Source organism: Cherax quadricarinatus, chromosome 21 (assembly GCF_038502225.1).
Source record: "Cherax quadricarinatus isolate ZL_2023a chromosome 21, ASM3850222v1, whole genome shotgun sequence".
In the NCBI taxonomy this organism is placed as follows: domain Eukaryota; kingdom Metazoa; phylum Arthropoda; class Malacostraca; order Decapoda; family Parastacidae; genus Cherax; species Cherax quadricarinatus.
This window is the reverse complement of record NC_091312.1, coordinates 36,045,873-36,065,247: the sequence shown is the minus strand read 5'-3', so window position 1 is coordinate 36,065,247 and position 19,375 is coordinate 36,045,873. Positions and strand designations below refer to the sequence as shown.

At 40.3% G+C, this 19,375-nt stretch overlaps 1 protein-coding gene and 1 long non-coding RNA gene across 10 annotated transcripts in view; one reads left to right on the top strand and one right to left on the bottom strand.

Moving 5' to 3' along the window:
* Positions 1-19,375, bottom strand: part of Cip4 (formin-binding protein 1-like Cip4) — a 625,492-nt gene that overhangs the window by 106,560 nt on the left and 499,557 nt on the right. For 8 of the 9 annotated variants that reach the window (XM_070087374.1, XM_070087375.1, XM_070087380.1 and 5 more), the window contains exons 3-4: positions 12,845-12,895; positions 1,466-1,613 (exon numbers count right to left, since the gene is read on the bottom strand). In XM_070087374.1, coding sequence (XP_069943475.1) covers positions 1,466-1,613; positions 12,845-12,895 — 199 coding nt within the window. The remainder of the gene's footprint in view (positions 1-1,465; positions 1,614-12,844; positions 12,896-19,375) is intronic. The other variant, XM_070087379.1, reaches the window with a different exon arrangement.
* Positions 1-19,375, top strand: part of LOC128689021 (uncharacterized) — a 238,706-nt gene that overhangs the window by 171,572 nt on the left and 47,759 nt on the right. The gene's annotated exons all lie outside the window — the stretch shown is intronic.

The window sequence follows — 19,375 nt, the reverse complement described above, 5'->3', positions numbered from 1 at the left end:
TTCTTGGTCTCATTTTATAGAATGGAAGACATATTACAGAAATTGAGATGATTTTGACTGGTTTTACAATGAAAAGTACCTTGAAATTGAGCTCAAAGTAGCAGAAATGTTCGATTTTTACCAAAGTTCAAAAGTGAACAAATCATGCCAAGCGTCCAATACACATCAACTGGCGAGTCTAATATTCTTTCACAAGTGCGTTGATATTATTTATACCATTTCTACACTAATGCAATAGTCTGCGTAACAGTAAATCTTATTTTTTGTAAGAATAAAAATTCAAAGCGGAAAGCCAAAGAAATATAAAAGGGGCCTGGGGATGTGACTAACGAACAGAGAACTTGTTATTTTAGTGCCAGAAATGTCTTTCTTGTTTATTCTGGACCCTATTCAGAAATTGGCATCTTTTGAAATTTGTGTGAAATTGGAAAAATTGCTAAATTCTGACCACTTTATTGGATAGTTGAAATCGGTAAATGGGTGGTTTCTTGTACTCATTCGATAGAAAAAATGGAGTTTTAGCGAAATAGTTATGATTTTTGTCGACTAGTACACTGGAATTGGCCAAAAATTGGGCTCAAAGTGGGCAGAATCGCCGATGCGTAAACATCGTCGAGACCGCTAACTTCGCGAGAGCATAATTCCGTAAGTTTTCCATCAAATTTCATACTTTTGGTGTCATTATGATTGGGAAAAGATTCTCTATCTTTTCATAAGAAAAAATAATTTTTTTTTTTCTGAAATTTGGCCGACCCTGAGAACAAGTCTCTGAGAGAACCTGTCGACCCCCAAAGGGTTAATGTGCCCAAGAGTGATTATTATTACGTAGTACTGGCGTCATGAGTAGAGAGACTTAGTGATTTTAATGTGTACCTGCACACCAGCACAGTGTGTACGTATATTTAGGTACAGGTACACATAAGTATAATTATCAGATTGCATATAAAATACGCAGTAACTTTAAAACACTTGAAATTTTGTTAAGTTTCCTGACATAACAGATGTGGTTACCGAGAATGTAAACAAACCGGGTGAGGCACGCCGTATTTGAAAAACCGCTTGCCGTATAGCAAATTTTGGTCATAATTTCACATCGCCGTATTAGCGGAACGCTGTAAGGTGAAATGCCATAAAGTGGGGGCCTACTGTAGATAAAAATCCTGAAATTAAATTAAATTTTTTTATTTATTCAGAAAACTCATGAATTCAAAATCTCAAAATACTGTACATTTTCTCTTAGAAAAATTACAAATTAAGAAATACTATTTAATTTTTTGAAGTTGCAATTACTGTTTTAAATAGTACACTAATTGAAAAATTAAAAAATTAAGCAAATGTTCTTTACTATTCAAAAGAAAACAAAAAGTATATACTACTGCAAAGATTTTTCCCAAATAAAATTAAACAACATCGTTATCTTCTCAATTTGAGAAAATTCATTTAAATTATTGTATATATTAAATACCTTTTTTCTATCCTCCTTAAACTCTTTAATGAGAGTGGTAATCTCTGCTAGGACTACAGCACTGAGTGTTTCTGAGATGACTTCATGCTGGCCTGCCAGGTCAGCTGTTTCACCGACTGCATCACGAAATGCCTTTACACTGGTGAATCTGAAACAAATGTGCATTAAAAGTATGGAATTATTTAAGAAAGTGGATGATTCATGAAATTATGTTCAAAACTTAATGACTCCTTTTCCCCCCTTTCTCTTTTCTCCTACTTCTCTTACCCTTACATTCTTCTTCTCTCTTCACTTTCCTCTTCCCCCATCATTCATGTGTAACCCATATTTCAAAAATGAACATCTGCACATCTGAAGTGTATTTATCACATATCCATTAATAATACGAGTTTAATATTGCAGAGTACACGAACAAACACAATGATTACATTAACTTGTGGCACACTTATGATCAATTTCATGGGTTGCTCTTCCCTCACAGCCTGGCTTGACATAACTGTGACCTGTTTTGTGGGTTCTAACCCTCTCATCTCTGTCGGACACAGCTGCAACTGGTTTTGAAGGTTCTTCTCTCACAGCCCACTCTATCACCCAATTTTGAGGGTATTTCTACTCTCACAGCCCAGCCGGGCTAATCTGTAGCCCATTTTGAGGATTCTTCTACCTCACAGCCTGATGTTAATTCAAACTTACTTGTTGATTGCCTGAGCAACCTGGCTGTAGATCTTAAAACACACAGCCATGACAACCTGGTTGATCTGAACTTCTTGCAGGTTCTGGATATACAGTGGTCCCTCAATAATCGTCCGGCCTGAAAGTCGTCCATTTCGGAAATAGTCCTGTTTTTTCGTCAAAATATTGGCTCGCAAATGGTCCGGTAACTCGCTAATAGTCCTTCGTCCTGGACGCATACTCACGCTCTGAGCCGCCTCGGCCTTTCTTTCCCAGCCAGTGTGCCATTGTTTACCAGTGAGCAATGGTCCCCTCGCGTGCTCCAGCGAAATATTTCATAATATTCCATTTATTTTAGTGCTTGCAAGTTATTTAAGTGCTAATTAAGCTACCATGGCTCCGAAGAAAGCTCCTAGTGCCAAGCCTTTGGTAAAGAAGGTGAGAAATACGATTGAATTTAAGATTTGGTAAAGAAATTGCCTGCAACTAGTGGTGATGTGAGTGAATTTAAGGCCAGCAAAGGCTGGTTTGAGAGATTTAAGAAGCATACTGGCATACACAGTGTGGTAAGGCATGGTGAGGCTGCCAGTTTGGACCACAAGGCGGCTGAAAAATATGTGCATGAATTCAAGGAGTACATAAACAGTGAAGGACTGAAACCTGAACAAGTGTTCAATTGTGATGAAACAGGCCTCTTTTGGAAGAAAATGCCAAAGAATGGTCCTAGTGGCATTAAGAAACAGAGAAGAGAAGAAACCCCAGAAAAGCAATTGGTACCCGAGGTGTTGATGGAAGGGGATTCCCCTTCCAAACAGTAAATCATCCAATCTGTCTCCTTCTCCAGTCTTCCATACACAAAGAAGAATCGCCAATAAAGGTAAGTGTTATTCTGTTAATGTTTAATTCATCATGTGCCACTGTATTGTTTATGTACTACATCTATATTTCATGTAAAAAATTTTTTTGTTTTAATGCTTCTGGGTGTCAGGAACAGATTAATTGAATTTACATTATTTCTTATGGGGAAAATTGATTCGTAAATCGTCCATTTCGATAATACTCCCACTTCCAGGAATGGATTATGGACGATTATTGAGGGACCACTGTATTTCTGTTATCTGCTGGTAAAAGGATAAGGAGTGTATTTGACATTTACACTTGTCTCTCTCTAGCAAGTTTCTATAGTAATGTGCAGACTGGAAACTTGAACCTTCAAGTACACCAGATGGTCATAATTCACGTGTCACATTCTTGAAATCTGTGATACAAATAATATCTACAACTCATGGAGTGAGAAGCACATAAAAAAATAAGATTGCAATTCTCAGACCACCAAAAAAGCCTAACAAATATTTGTTTTTATCTAACACTGTTGATGACACTCTGAGGCACCTGAACTCTAGTGAGGTTTAGACAAAGAACTGGAAGAGTACATGTAGCCAAAAACCCCAAAAAATATAAAGACTATATTAATAACTACAGTGGTACCTCAAATATCAGCCGAAATTCATTCCAGAAGGCTGTTCAAGTGCTGTTACCGAACGAATTTGTTCCCATAAGGATTAATGTATATTAGATTAGTCTGTTTCGGACCCCCAAAGATACACTTACAAAAGCACTTACAAAAATACACTTACATAATTGTTTGAGTTGGGAGCTGTTCGAAATTCGAGGTACCACTGTATGTATTTGTTACTTACCTTCAAGTCAGGCTGATACCTGAAATGAATGGAGAGAGTGGCTGTGGTCCTACTGGGCCAAGGTTGATTTTTGTGGTTGGTTTACGTCAAGGAGGGAGGGAAGGGTTGGAGAAGAGAGTGAAGACGTAACAATATTAACAATATTACCCTACAGGTAACAGGCTGGTGGGTTATAAAGCCAGTGTCTGTGGAGGTAATGAGAGACATTCACATCCCCCATCTCCACATATCTACTTGCATGCTTGTTTTTGTTCCTATGCACCTATCATAGGTAACAGGTGTCAACAGACTGCTGATGTATCCAAATGTTTTTAATAAAAAAAGTAGGTATGTGTACATGCTGTAGGAAAGAGAGGGGGTTACATATTTTTCTGTTTCTTCATATACATTTTCACTGCATCCTTCTGTGTGTGCTTCTTTCTGTTTCTTATGCCTGAGTCTTGTTTCTTTTTATCTCTAATCTCTGAAAGACCCATCAAGATTTTCTTTCAGTGTGGAGATGCCTTTCATAATAGTATCTGCTATTTTTAGGAATGGTGCATTGTCATGTTCAACCCAGTAATGATGTGATTGTGCACACCATTTTCACTCATTCCCCATCAGCCTGATACATTTGAGGTAACATAAGAACATAAGAAAGAAGGAACACTGTAACAGGCCTACTGACCCATGTGGAGCAGGTCCATGTCCCCCCCCCCCCCGATTAGCCCAATGACCCACCCAGTCTGGTCACCTCCACTCAAGGAAGAAGCATGGCACCAGACCCAGCAGCACAAGCTAGCCAGGTCTAACTCACACCTACCCACACCCACTCATGTATTTATCTAACCTATTTTTAAAACTACACGGTACTCAGGAGTTTGTTCCACTCATCCACAACTCTATTACCAAACCAGTGCTTTCCTATATCCTTCCTGAATCTGAATTTTTCCAACTTGAAACCACTGCTGCGAATCCTGTCCTGGCTGGAAATTTTCAGCACGCTATTTACATCCCCTTTATTTATTCCTGTTTTCCATTTATACACCTCGATCATATCCCCCCTAATTCTACGCCTTTCAAGAGAGTGCAGATTCAGGGCCCTCAGTCTATCCTCATAGGGAAGATTCCTGATACATGGGATCATCTTTGTCATCCTCCTCTGTACGTTTTCCAGAGCATTTATATCCATTCTGTAATACGGTGACCAGAACTAAGCAGCATAGTCTAAATGAGGCCTAACCAAGGATATACAGAGTTGAAGAACAACCTGAGGACTTCTATTATTTATACTTCTAGATATGAAGCCAAGAATTCTGATAGCTTTATTGCAAACACTAATGCACTGTTGTCTTGGTTTTAGATTACTGCTAACCAGAACTCCTAAATCCTTTTCGCCATCAGTGGTATTAATATCTACATTATTTAGTTTATGTATATGTTGCATGGTTATTTACCTGTCCAACATTTAGAACTTTGCATTTGTCAATATTAAACTGCATCTGCCACTTCTCCGACCATTGCATCAGTCTATTCAAATCATCCTAGAGTGCTCTAGCGTCCTCATTAGACTGAATTGGACGGCCTATTTTGGTGTCATCAGCAAATTTGCTTATGTCACTATATATTCCCTCATCTATGTCGTTTATGTAAATTGTGAACAACAACTGGCCCAACACTGACCCCTGAGGAACACTGCTTGTGACGTGCCCCCATTCTGATTTCTCCCCATTTATGCAAACTCTCTGCTGCCTATTTGTCAGCCATGCCTCTACCCAGGAAAAAATTTCTCCTCCTATGCCGTGTGCCTTAAGTTTCCTCAATAGCCTCTGGTGTGGAACTCTATCAAAAGCCTTACTGAAGTCCATATACACAATATCATATTCATTACCATGATCTACCTCCTCAAACTCCTTAGTGAAAAAAGTTAGTAAATTTGTAAGACAGGAACGCCCCTTTGTAAAACTGTGTTGAGATTCTTTAATCAATCTGTACCTATCAAGATGGCTACGAATTGCTTCGGCAATTATTGATTCCATAAATTTTCCCACTATGGAGGTATGGCTTATTGGTCTATAGTTCGAAGCCAAGGACCTGTCACCTGCCTTGTAAATAGGTATTACATTTGCCATTTTCCACTTATCCAGCACTATGCCAGTTTGTAGTGATATGTTAAAAAGATTAGCCAAAGATATGCTAAGTTCCTCTTTACATTCCTTTAACACCCTTGCAAACAGTTCATCAGGACCTGGGGATTTGTTAGGTTTTAGTTTCTCTATTTGTCTGAGGACCATGTCACTAGTTACCGCAATCGTGAATAGTTTATTATCATCCTGTTCTACATAATCTATTATTTCAGGAATATCGCTAGTATTTTCCTGGGTGAAAACTGAGAGGAAGTAGGTATTGAGAATTTCACACATATCCTTATCACTGTCAGTGATCTGACCAGAGTTACTCTTAAGTGGGTCAATCTTGTCCCTAATCTTACTTCTGTATACCTGAAAGAACCCTTTTGGGTTAGTCTTTGAATCCCTTGCGACCTTAGCCTCATAATCCCTTTTTGCTTTTCTTATTCCTTTCTTTATTTATTTATTATTTTTTTTTATTATCACACTGGCCGATTCCCACCAAGGCAGGGTGGCCCGAAAAAGAAAAACTTTCACCATCATTCACTCCATCACTGTCTTGCCAGAAGGGTGCTTTACACTACAGTTTTTAAACTGCAACATTAACACCCCTCCTTCCGAGTGCAGGCACTGTACTTCCCATCTCCAGGACTCAAGTCCGGCCTGCCGGTTTCCCTGAACCCCTTCATAAATGTTACTTTGCTCACACTCCAACAGCACGTCAAGTATTAAAAACCATTCGTCTCCATTCACTCCTATCAAACACGTTCACGCACGCCTGCAGGAAGTCCAAGCCCCTCGCACACAGAACCTCCTTTACCCCCTCCCTCCAACCTTTCCTAGGCCGACCCCTACCCCGCCTTCCTTCCACTACAGATTGATACACTCTTGAAGTCATTCTGTTTCGCTCCATTCTCTCTACATGTCCGAACCACCACATTATTTCTCTCTCTAACCCTTTGACTGTTTCAGGGCCCTCTCTGAAACTGTCATTCTATGTCGCCAAATATTCGAAAAAAAAAAAATTATTTTTTCTTATGAAAATGTTAGGAATATTTTTACTAGTGTTTTAAGCCTAAAAAAAAAAATTTGCCATCAGTACTTACCGAGATATAGAGCCGCAAAGTTTGCAGAAATTGACGTGCGTACGGCAACAGCGGCGACTGCCGCCCACCCGGTATTCTTTTATTTACTCTAATTCAAAGGTTTCTTGCATTTTTCAATATTTTTCTTTTCCAGGTAACTTATGTGGCCTGTGAGACCAATGTAAGGTGCATTGTTCAAATATACACTCATTATTTACAACACAATAACAGAACAAACTTTATCACTATTAGTTTGTGTATACACTTTGTTTACACAAACAAACAATACAAAACAATGTTTATTACTATTGTTCCATAATATATATACATATGTACAGTCACTAACCACGTTCCTAGAACTGCTGCAGCTTGTGGAACTCTTTGAAACATGGGTATATGCAGAGGGGCACTTCACACTCCTCACACATAAAACGAGTGTCTCTGCGTGTTTGTGGGCGTTTTGTGGTATGCATACATACATAACACCTCTTCTGAGCATTTTTCTTGGCAGTAGTAGGAGGCAGTTGTATGGGGTAGTGATCACCAGGCCTCAAACGAGATGACGTCTGTGGGCGCTGGTCTATTGCAGGAGTTGCTCCTTTGTACTTTGCAATTATTTGTCTGATTACTGACAGGCAAAATTCACCATATTTTGGTGTTTTGTTGGTCTTCAACTTGTATATGTTATAAGCATTTAGCATAGAGATATCAACAAGATGGAAAAAAAGTTTGATATACCACTTATAACTCTTGCGTACACAGTCTGCAAACCCAATCTGCATGTCACATTTGTCCACTAAGCGCATATTGAGGTTGTAGTCCATGACAGCTGCAGGCTTTAGAATGGGTTCATTGGTCTCTCTGTTGTCCCTGCCACTGGGTACCATTTCGTTTGTGTGAACTGATGTCAACAATGTGACATCACGTTTGTCATGCCACCGAAATGCCATGATGTCATTGGCAGCAAAGGCTTGCACCTCACCTCTGCGAGTGCCAGCGTCGAACCTTGGCATATGTTTGCGATTACCACGCACTGTGCCACACACGTCTGTCAAGTTCACTCGCAAGAAATCACTGAGTAAGGGGCTTGTGTACCAGTTATCAGTAAATAACATATGCCCCTTACCAAGACATGGTTCCATCATTGTTCGAACCACATCACCAGAGATACCCAATAACTTCATAGTATCTCTCAAAGTATTACTGCCAGTGTACACAATAATATCTAAAACAAGACCACTTCTGCAATCACACAGTACAAATAGCTTTATACCAAAGCGTTTCCTCTTGCTTGGTATATATTGCTTGAATGAGAGTCTTCCTTTGAATAAAATCAAGGACTCATCAATAACAAGCTTCCTGAAGGGATAAAAATACATGCAGCACTTTTGTTTCAGGTACATAAACACATTTCTTATCTTATATAACCTGTCGCTTCTGTCAGGCCTGGTTTTGTCTGAAAAGTGTAACATACGCAACAGTATCAGGAAACGATTGACACCTATAATGTCACTAAAACCTGGAGTTGAAATCAGGCGATCTGTTGTCCAGTATGTGGTGACAGTGTGCTTATACACATGTGGCATAAGCATTATTGTGGCAAAAAACAGGTACATCTCTGCCACAGTTGTCTCCTTCCACTTGTGTAGCCGTGATCTTGGTGAGAGAATTGTATTTGCCATGGTGTATTCACAGTATGTGTTGGTTTCCCTGACAATGATGTCCATCAGGGGTTCATCGAAGAATAACTCAAAGCAGTCCAGTTCACTGGCATTGTTCCCAAGTGGACAAGATGGCTTTATTCCACTTTGTGTTTCATCAAAGTCATGGGGACTGGGAACAAACTCGTCACCGTCCTGCCAATCCCAGATGCGGTCTGCTGGTGGGGTCTGGATATTGTACCGTGGCTGTGGTTGTGGTTGTGCAGGTTGTGGTGGTGCAGGTTGTGGCAGTGTGGGGTAGGGTGAGGCTGGTTGTTCTGCTGAGTCAGCCGCGTGGCTAGTAGCGTGGCCCGGTGATGGTGCCACATGGGCCGTGCCACCCTCACTATCACCACCACTGCCTCCTCCCTCACTGTCACCATTCATACCCATCGTTACAATATCGTCATCTTCACTATCAGGTCGTGGTGTTGGGCCACGGGATGTGCTCCCAGAGTTTCTCCTTCCCCTTGGAACAACATATGAAACACTACCAGACCGCATGCTACGTCGTACATACTGGCGCTTCACTGGGGAATATTCACTCTCACTGTCACTAGAACTGCTTTCAATGACTTTGAAATCACTATCACTATCACTATCACTATCACTGCTATCATCAGGGTGTTGTACACGACCAAATAGTTTCCTCTTTCGTCCTGGTACAGGCGAACGTGAACGTGAACAAGCCGGCACAGCACCAGAGGTCGAAGGTTGTGGGTCATCTGGGTTTTCGTCACTATTTACGTTATCCTGGGCACTTTTTTCGGTAACACTCACTTGAAAACCCTTGAATTCACTGTCACTGACACTTTCATCGCTGTTAGAGCTATCACTTGGGAACAAAAGACCTCCAATCCGCCGAGGAGTGAGGAACTTCTTACCGAGAGGCATGGTGAAAATGGACTGACAACATGGCGTTCCCACAATGCACCGCTAGGTCCCAGATTTTTTTCACAGGGTGCACACCGACCACTGAGACCCATTCTCTCCCGTGTAGGCCTATCAGGCCTTTGGCGCTCGATTTGAAGCCGCTAGAATTTGTGCGTATAAATACGTCAGAAACATTGGCTCGTAAGACGTATTTATACGTCGGAAACAGTCAAAGGGTTAATTAAATATATTGATTTCTTAACTGCCCATCCCCTCTTTTGATACACCTATATATGCCTCTCTTTTGACCAATGAGATGTTTTAATCTATTGTTCATCCATTTGGGATCATTTTTGTTAGATCTAATTTCCCTACTAGGAACAAAAGTTGTCTGGGCAGCTAGAACTATGCTCTGAAAAATGTCATATTGGCAACCAAGATCATCTACCTGACCCATAGTCAGGACATCCCAATTTTGCCCACCCAGGTAACTTTTCAGTCCCATGAAGTCGGCCAGCGAAAATCTGGAACAGAGATTTGATTGCAGTTATCTGGGTAATTCCATGATGTATTGAAACTAAGTGATTTGTGATCACTTTTCCCAAGCTCATCATTAACCTCAAGATTATTAATTAGTGAATTTTTGTTGGCAAGAACCAAGTCAAGCAGATTGTTTCCTCTAGTTGGTTCTGTCACAACCTGTTCTAAAAAGCAATCCTGAACCGTATCAAGAAAGTCACTAGACTCGAGATTTCCTGTCACATTGTTCCAATCAATTTGTCTAAAGTTAAAATCTCCCATTATCACAACATTTTCATATCTAGATGCCTTATGAATTTCGTCCCATAACAGCTTACTGCACTCCCTGTCAAGGTTTAGGGGCCTATAAATTACACCCAAAATTAATTTGTCATGTCCCTTGAGAAACTGTAGCCAAACAGATTGTGTGTTCGATGTTTCTAATCTTATATCATGTCTAAGACAACAATTTAAATTTTCTCTGACATACATAGCCACTCCACCACCCTTCCTGTTGACCCTATCAGTGTGGAATAGTTTATAACCCTGTAAGTTGCATTCAGAAGGCATTTCTCTATCTTTCAGGTTGAACCAGGTCTCTGTTATACCAATAATATCTATATTACCTACACTTGCAAGTAATCTTAGCTCATCTATCTTATTTCTTAGACTCCTACTATTTGTATAGTAAACCTTAAGGGAGCTAGTCACTCGTTGCCCTCTACTGTCTCTCTTTGTTTGTTGATCAATTGATTTGCTATTACTAGCAGCTTTATTTTGAATATTGTCTTTTAAACATATCCCTGAGGTTTCCCGGTAATAACTGCTGTTTTTAACCATAATGCTGCAGCCTGATTGTTTCTCACAAATACCCATACCTCTATAATCTATCAGTTTAAATTCCTAGACAAGTCATCAATTACCCTCTCGGTTGAATTGGCTAATGCAACCACTCCATCCCCAGAGAGATGAACCCCTACACACAGTATTTGACAATTTACTTGGATGCATTACTTCCTTGTGACAAACCACACAATTCACGTTTGTGTTCATGATTGTTTATTGCCAGTGGTCAACTGCCTAGTTGGTGTTTGTTGTAATTTTAGCTAATCAAAACTCTTTTTTCATTATGATGGACACTGAAGTAATTAGAAAAAAAAAAGACACAAAATCCAAATACTAGGAAATTTTATTGGAAATGCTCCAGTCTTATATGTACATTTGGGTCACTCCAAATTTACATATGGGTGGAAAACCTAAACTTATGGTCAGGAAGGCCCCAGAGTGGCACTGAGAGTTAGGTTCAGTGGTAAGTCACATGATGGTTGTATCTGGTGGTGAACAGGGCAAAGCTTGTTTAATTATTACTTGTGCTAGCAAGGTGGAAATATTGCAGCTTCCTGCTTTTTTGTGTGACTGTTATGATTAGATGATCTGTGCACTGACCCAACTCATCAGGTGACCTTCCATGTCCCTGTGGATAACATATACATTATTCATGTTATCTCTGCTGCACAAATATTTGTGTTCACTTATCCTAGTGGACGAACGTTTGTCTGTTTCTTCAACATACTTCTTATTTGCAGTGACCACACAGGATCATGTGGACACCAGTGGTAGAAACTAGCTAGTGAGTAATGAGTTGCTTCCTAGTGAATTCCTTGATGGATGTGGAAGCTGCAGTATCCACTTAGATGTTACTCCTAGCTAATGCACATTTTGTATTGCTAGTCACACTGCCACAAGGGAGGACCATATACCTCTTTGCAGTTAGTTTCCTGGAAGCTGTGTTGAGCACGGTTTTCACCCATCATCTACAGTCACGTACAAAGGCAGGATACTGAAGTTGTGTATTTTGCTTGAAAATGTAGGTACACTTCTCATGGAAATAGGAATGAAAATGCAGAAAGCTGTCAGAAAGAAACCTATAACTAAAGTTCTTTTGGTCCATGTGTCATGGTGAAAGTATAAATTTACTAGATTGCATTTGTAGTTTTCCTGAACACTTCAAAGGACAGAGTGATGCTGCTCTTTCTCAAACTGCCTCTTTATTGAGCTCTAGGGTAAGCATAACAGTAGTACTTCATCTACATACAGCAGTCATGTCACAGTGCTGTATATTATGGACTGGAACTCCTCTGGTTTAAAAGTCACAGACATGAAATATGAAGTGAGCTTATGAGAATGATTCACTTTTTGTCAACCCCGACTTACCTTACAAAACTAAGATTTATCTCATCCTTGGATACATGAATCAGCTGGAGAAATCTCTTCAGCAGTATATTAGAGATTTTTTTTTTCTTTTTTTTTTTTTATAATTCATGTTAAGCGCTAAACCCATGTGGGTCATTCAGCACATGACGTAGTGGAGGTTCGATCCTCCATCTGTTGAGCACGAGACAGACACGCTCCCTGTTTGCACTCACAATTAAATACCTGTTCTGGATCAATTAACAATTAACTCACTAATTGGGAAACTTTATACATATGACCAATCTTTGAAATAATCAAGTTCTGTAAACTTATTACTCGAGTGCTTCCTATGTTGTACAATCAACTTAAAAGCTGCTAGGAAGGGTTGCCAATTGGATAATTAACCTACACCAATGAAAAACTTAAGACAACATTAGTGGAGGGCTAGCAGTATGGAATGCCTCAGGAGTGTAAAGTCCCACCACCCCTCCAGTATGTGCTACCTCTGAAAGAGGAGGTCAATACTCACTGTAGTTCCTCACACTCCTTCTTCTTGGGGAGATAGGTCTTCACCAGTCGTCTGCAACAACCAGACACCATGTGTTAATAAACAGCACAACTAATGAAATGAAATGCGAATAAAAAAAAAAAGATATCAATGTCATCAATTTGTGGTTGTTGTGTGCCTGCATGCAGTCTTCATGATGAAAGCACAAGTAGTTAGTTCCTGGAAAATGTATAATACTGGCACCCAAGTGCAGTTGGGGCCCCTGCTGCCCCCTGGTCTACTCATCAACATATGTAGCAGCAAAAGCAACACACTTCAACATGTCTAAGAACATTGAACATTGTACCATAGCCTACAATAGGGGCTACTGGCAGCCCTGTCTTTACAAGTGTCCTAAATTAAACAACTATTTTGCTGCACCTTCACCATAGGGTCATCACCACCAAACAGATCATCCTACTGACAAAAACCCATATTTGTCGGCATTTTCCCTAAATAATGAACCAACAAAACAAAGACATGGAATATGGGAATGAAAAAAAAGGACAAAGTTGGAGCTAGACTGAGCAGATATATAAGTATGGTGTTCAAATTACAATTAATATACTAGAACACACAGCAATGTTCTTGAATTATTCAAACTTAAAATTAAAAAAAAATATAAAGAAGGCTTTCATGTCGCAGCTGAGTTGTCAATGAATGAAACTGCGAAGTACAGTGGAACCTTGGTTTTTGTCTTTAATCTGTTCCAGAAGGTTGGCCAAAAACCGATTTGTATGAAAACTGAAGTAATGTTTCCCATAAGAAATAATGTAAAACTAATTAATCCATTCCAGACACCCAAAAATATTAACAAAAATAGATTTCATAGAGAATAACTATAGTTTTACATACAGATAATCCCTGGTTATCAGCCATAATCCGTTCCTGAAGGTCGGCCTATAACCGAAATGGCTGATAACCAAATTAATATTTCCCATAAGAATTAATGGAAATAAAATTAATTCGTTCCAAACAACAATATTCAATTATGTAAGTATTCAATTATGTAAGTATTACATACCTTTATTGAAGGCTAATGCTGGCTTCTGGAAGATAGGTAGGAGGAAAGAGGGAGGAGTTAGTGTTTGGAAGGGGAATCCCCCTCCATGAAGACTTTAGGTAGCAATGCCTTCTCTGGGGTTACCTCCCTTCTCTGTCTTTTAATGCCACTAGAACCAGCTTGAGAGTCACTGGACCCCTGTCTCACAAAATAACTGTCCAGAGTGTTCTGTTTCTGGAGTCTCTCAAAGATTTCCCTGAAGTGGGACAGGGTTTTGTCACATGTTGCAGATATGGCTTGTTTCAGCTTTGTCAGGGTGGTGTTTCTCTACAAAAGCTTGCACCCTGGTCCACATTGCACACACATCTTTAATCTCTGAAGAAGGCACCTCCTTCACTCCCTCTTCCTCCTCCTCTGAAGCAAGTTCCTCAGCTGCAGTCTGTTGCTGTTCAAGCTGAAGCTCTTGCAGCTCTTCAGTGGTAAGCTCTTCCCTGTGGTCTTCCACCAACTCTTCCACATCCTCACCACTCACCTCCAACCCCAGGGACTTCCCCAAAGACACAATAGAGTCCACAGGGTCGGCAGGGTCAGGGTCACGGTCTCAAGCCCTTCAAAATCCCTCTCTTGGACACAATCTGGCCACAGTTTTCTCCAAGCAGAGTTCAAAGTCCTGGAAATCACTCCCTCTCAAACCTTACCATGGAGCCATGGTTACTTATTTCACAGTTGCACTGCAAGAAAAACCACTAAAAACAATGGTAAACAAGCAAAATGTTTGGATGTATGAGCAGAAGCTTCCTCAGCCACCAAGAGACAAAGCCAAACTGAAGCGCAAGCTGCCCCAGCTGGCAGATAGACGCGTCCAAAATGGCCGATAACTGAGCGAACGGCCGATAACCGAGCGCCGAAAACCCCGCCGATAACCGAGTTGGCCGATAACCAAACTGGCTGATAACCGGGGGTCCACTGTAAATGTAAATGACTAATGAAATGGATAAATGAACATTTAACATCACTTTTACCTTCACTGAAGACTCTTATTGGCGTATGGAAGATGGCGAGGAGGGGAGAGGGAGGAGAGGTTTTTGTTTGGAAGGGAAATCCCCCTCCATAAGGACTTCAGGTATCAAGGCCCTATCCAGGGTTACTTCCCTTCTTTGTCTTTTACTGGCACTAGGACCAGCTTGAGAGTTACTGCACCCCTGTTGCACAAAATATCTGTCCAGAGAGGCCTGTTTCTGGCATCTCTTTAAGATTTGCCTAAAATGGGACACGGCATTGTCATTGAACATGTTGCTGACACGGCTTGCAACAGCTTTGTTAGGGTGATATTTCTCCACAAAGCTTTGCACCTCACTCTACTTTGCACAAATGTCCTTAATTGCTGAAGAAAGCACATTCTCCCCTCTCTCTTCCTCCTCCTCTGAAGCAATTTCCTCAGCTAAGGTCTGTTGTTGTTCCAGATAAAGGTCTGCAGCTCTTCAGTGGTTAGCTCTTCCCTGTGGTCATTCACCAACTCTTCCACATCCTGGCCACTCACCTCCAACCCCATGGACTTTCCCAAAGACACACAACAGGAGTAGGGTCGTCAGGGTCAGCCTCAAACCCTTCAAAATCCTTCTGGAGGACACATTCTGGCCACAATTTTCTCCAAGAAGAGTTAATCATCCTGGAAGTCACTCCCTGCCTAGCCTTATCTATAAGGCTTATGCAACTGAGGATATTGAAGTGATTCCTCCAGAACTCTCTTAGGGTCAATTCAGTGTCTGAGGTCACTTCAAAGCATCTTTGAAACATTGCAAGCACAAAAAACAATGGATTAGCATAGGCACCACCAGTGGTGCCTATGCTAACCTTATTATGGTGTAGAAATATACCTAGTTAGATGAATCTTATTAAGCTAGCTGGCCCAGTGGCTAACGCGACGGTCTGGAGTTTGGAGACTCTCTGACCACAGGTTCAAACCCCACCCGTGCTATGGTTTTTTTGCAACCGTGTCATTATGATTTCGCTGAGTCATGTTGACGGCTTTGAGGGGACTTGAGCTAGAGTTCGTCACGGCCATGCTAGCGGGAGATTCGTCTGTAAAAAACTAAGTAAGGAGAGGCGGTATTCGACAGCTTTACCTAACAAGGTGCCATAAACTACATTAAGTGTGGAATAAAGAAGTGATCATAAACATGAGGGTAGACACCTCTTGGGAGAAGACTCCACTTCAGTGATATGTAACCTGATAATACAACATACTTGAAGGTTACCTGACGACGATTTTGGGGATCACCATCCCCACAGCCTGGCCCCAGACCAGGCCTCCCAGTTCCTGGCCTGGTCAATCAGGCTGCTGGTGTTAGCTGAACACAGTCCAACATGGGCACCCCAGCCTGGCTGATCAGGAAATGTCGAGTAATTTATGAAGCACAATCTTGAAGACAGCTAAGCATATGTTGGTAATTGCTCTTATGCATGAAGGGGGTGCATTAAGTCTTAGTCCCTTTACACTTACCATGTTACCTGATTCTCACTGGGGTATTCTGCATTGTCTGCCAAGCTTCTTGCTTGCACTGGGAGTAATTTTAATGTGCAAATTTGGAACCAATCTCTCCTGGCTCTTCCAATTATAAATTATAATGCATCTTTCTTCCCTACATTATATATAAAACAATTCGAGGGATTTTAAGGGTTTCCAGTAACTTAGGTGCGAAGATTCTCCAGATTTGCAATATCACCTGCCTTAAAAGAGGCTGTTAGTACACAGCAATTGTCCAGTCTAGAGAGAACAAGCCATTAAAGAGTATTGTCAACTTGGCATCTCAAAGATTTTAGTTATCCAACCTATCACTTTCATTGAGGTGGTGATAATAACACTTGTGTTATCCTTGTATGTTACACATGACATTATCATTCTTAATTCCCTGACATTTTACAAAATTCTCAAGAGCTAAATCTTGCATTTAAATCACTCAAATAATGGCTGCACATGAAATCCATGAGCCTCGTTAGAAATACTAGTCACGCAAAAAATTAAAATAAAGAAGGGAATGAGTATGTAAGACAAATTAAAAATAAATAATAAAAGAAAAAAGTTTACACCACACATTGCCCTTAAACAGGACATCTCCGCTGCCTCCAACCGTCTCCTCGCTGCTGCATTTACCACCCAAGCTTCACACCCATATAAGAGTGTTGGTACTACTATACTTTCATACATTCCCTTCTTTGCCTCCATAGATAACGTTTTTTGACTCCACATATACCTCAACGCACCACTCACCTTTTTTCCCTCATCAATTCTATGATTAACCTCATCCTTCATAAATCCATCCGCCGACACGTCAACTCCCAAGTATCTGAAAACATTCACTTCTTCCATACTCCTCCTCCCCAATTTGATATCCAATTTTTCTTTATCTAAATCATTTGACACCCTCATCACCTTACTCTTTTCTATGTTCACTTTCAACTTTCTACCTTTACACACATTCCCAAACTCATCCACTAACCTTTGCAATTTTTCTTTAGAATCTCCCATAAGCACAGTATCATCAGCAAAAAGTAACTGTGTCAATTCCCATTTTGAATTTGATTCCCCATAATTTAATCCCACCCCTCTCCCAAACACCCTAGCATTTACTTCCTTTACAACCCCATCTATAAATATATTAAACAACCATGGTGACATTACACATCCCTGTCTAAGACCTACTTTTACCGGGAAGTAGTCTCCCTCTCTTCTACACACCCTAACCTGAGCCTCACTATCCTCATAAAAACTCTTTACAGCATTTAATAACTTACCACCTATTCCATATACTTGCAACATCTGCCACATTGCTCCTCTATCCACTCTATCATATGCCTTTTCTAAATCCATAAATGCAATAAAAACTTCCCTATCTTTATCTAAATACTGTTCACATATATGCTTCAATGTAAACACCTGATCTACACATCCCCTACCCACTCTAAAACCTCCTTGCTCATCCGCAATCCTACATTCTGTCTTACCTCTAATTCTTTCAATTATAACCCTACCGTACACTTTTCCTGGTATACTCAGTAAGCTTATTCCTCTATAATTTTTACAGTCTCTTTTGTCCCCTTTCCCTTTATATAAAGGGACTATACATGCTCTCTGCCAATCCCTAGGTACCTTCCCCTCTTTCATACATTTATTAAACAAAAGTACCAACCACTCCAACACTATATCCCCCCCTGCTTTTAACATTTCTGTCATGATCCCATCAGTTCCAGCTGCTTTACCCCCTTTCATTTTACGTAATGCCTCACGTACCTCCCCCACACTTACATTCTGCTCTTCTTCACTCCTAAAAGATGGTATACCTCCCTGACCAGTGCATGAAATTACTGCCTCTGTTTCTTCCTTAACATTTAAAAGTTCCTCAAAATATTCTCGCCATCTACCCAATACCTCCATCTCCCCATCTACTAACTCCCCTACTCTGTTTTTAACTGACAAATCCATATTTTCCCTAGGCTTTCTTAACTTGTTTAACTCACTCCAAAATTTTTTCTTATTTTCATTAAAATTTCTTGACAGTGCCTCTCCCACTCTATCATCTGCTCTCCTTTTGCACTCTCTCACCACTCTCTTTACCTTTCTTTTACTCTCCATATACTCTGCTCTTCTTATAACACTTCTGCTTTGTAAAAACCTCTCATAAGCTACCTTTTTCTCTTTTATCACACCCTTTACTTCATCATTCCACCAATCACTCCTCTTTCCTCCTGCCCCCACCCTCCTATAACCACAAACTTCTGCCCCACATTCTAATACTGCATTTTTAAAACTATTCCAACCCTCTTCAACCCCCCCACTACTCATCTTTGCACTAGCCCACCTTTCTGCCAATAGTCGCTTATATCTCACCCGAACTTCCTAAATCTTGCATTTAAATCACTCAAATAATGGCTGCACATGAAATCCATGAGCCTCGGTAGAAATACTAGTCATGCAAAAAATTAAAATAAAGAAGGGAATGAGTATGTAAGACAAATTAAAAATAAATAATAAAAGAAAAAAGGAAATGCAAGTTTTAGGTGGCCAAGGAAATAAAGTTGAGTCTCAGAAAAACTGTTTTAAATGTATCAAAGACTAGAGAAAAGATGGGCCACTGATAATGAAGAAACTGGAACTGGTGTTGTACAGCCTCTCCTCACTTTGCGACGTACTGTACTCGTTTACTGAAGACTCGGACTTATGACAGGCTCTGTGACCAGTATGCATACCTAAATAATGTATATTAGAGCTGATTTCTTCTATTCTGTTTATTACAATATACACTACACTACTGTATAAACATTTAAAAATACAGTATACCAGAAGTGTTATAATTGGTGCAAAGGTTACATTAAGACAATATCAAAGATGGTTGATACAAGCCCACTACCATTATAGTATGCTCCTCGCTTAGCGGCAAATTTGTTTACCGACATGAGCGCAGGAATGGAACTCTGTTGTTAAGTGAGGAGAGGCTGTATTTGAGAGTATT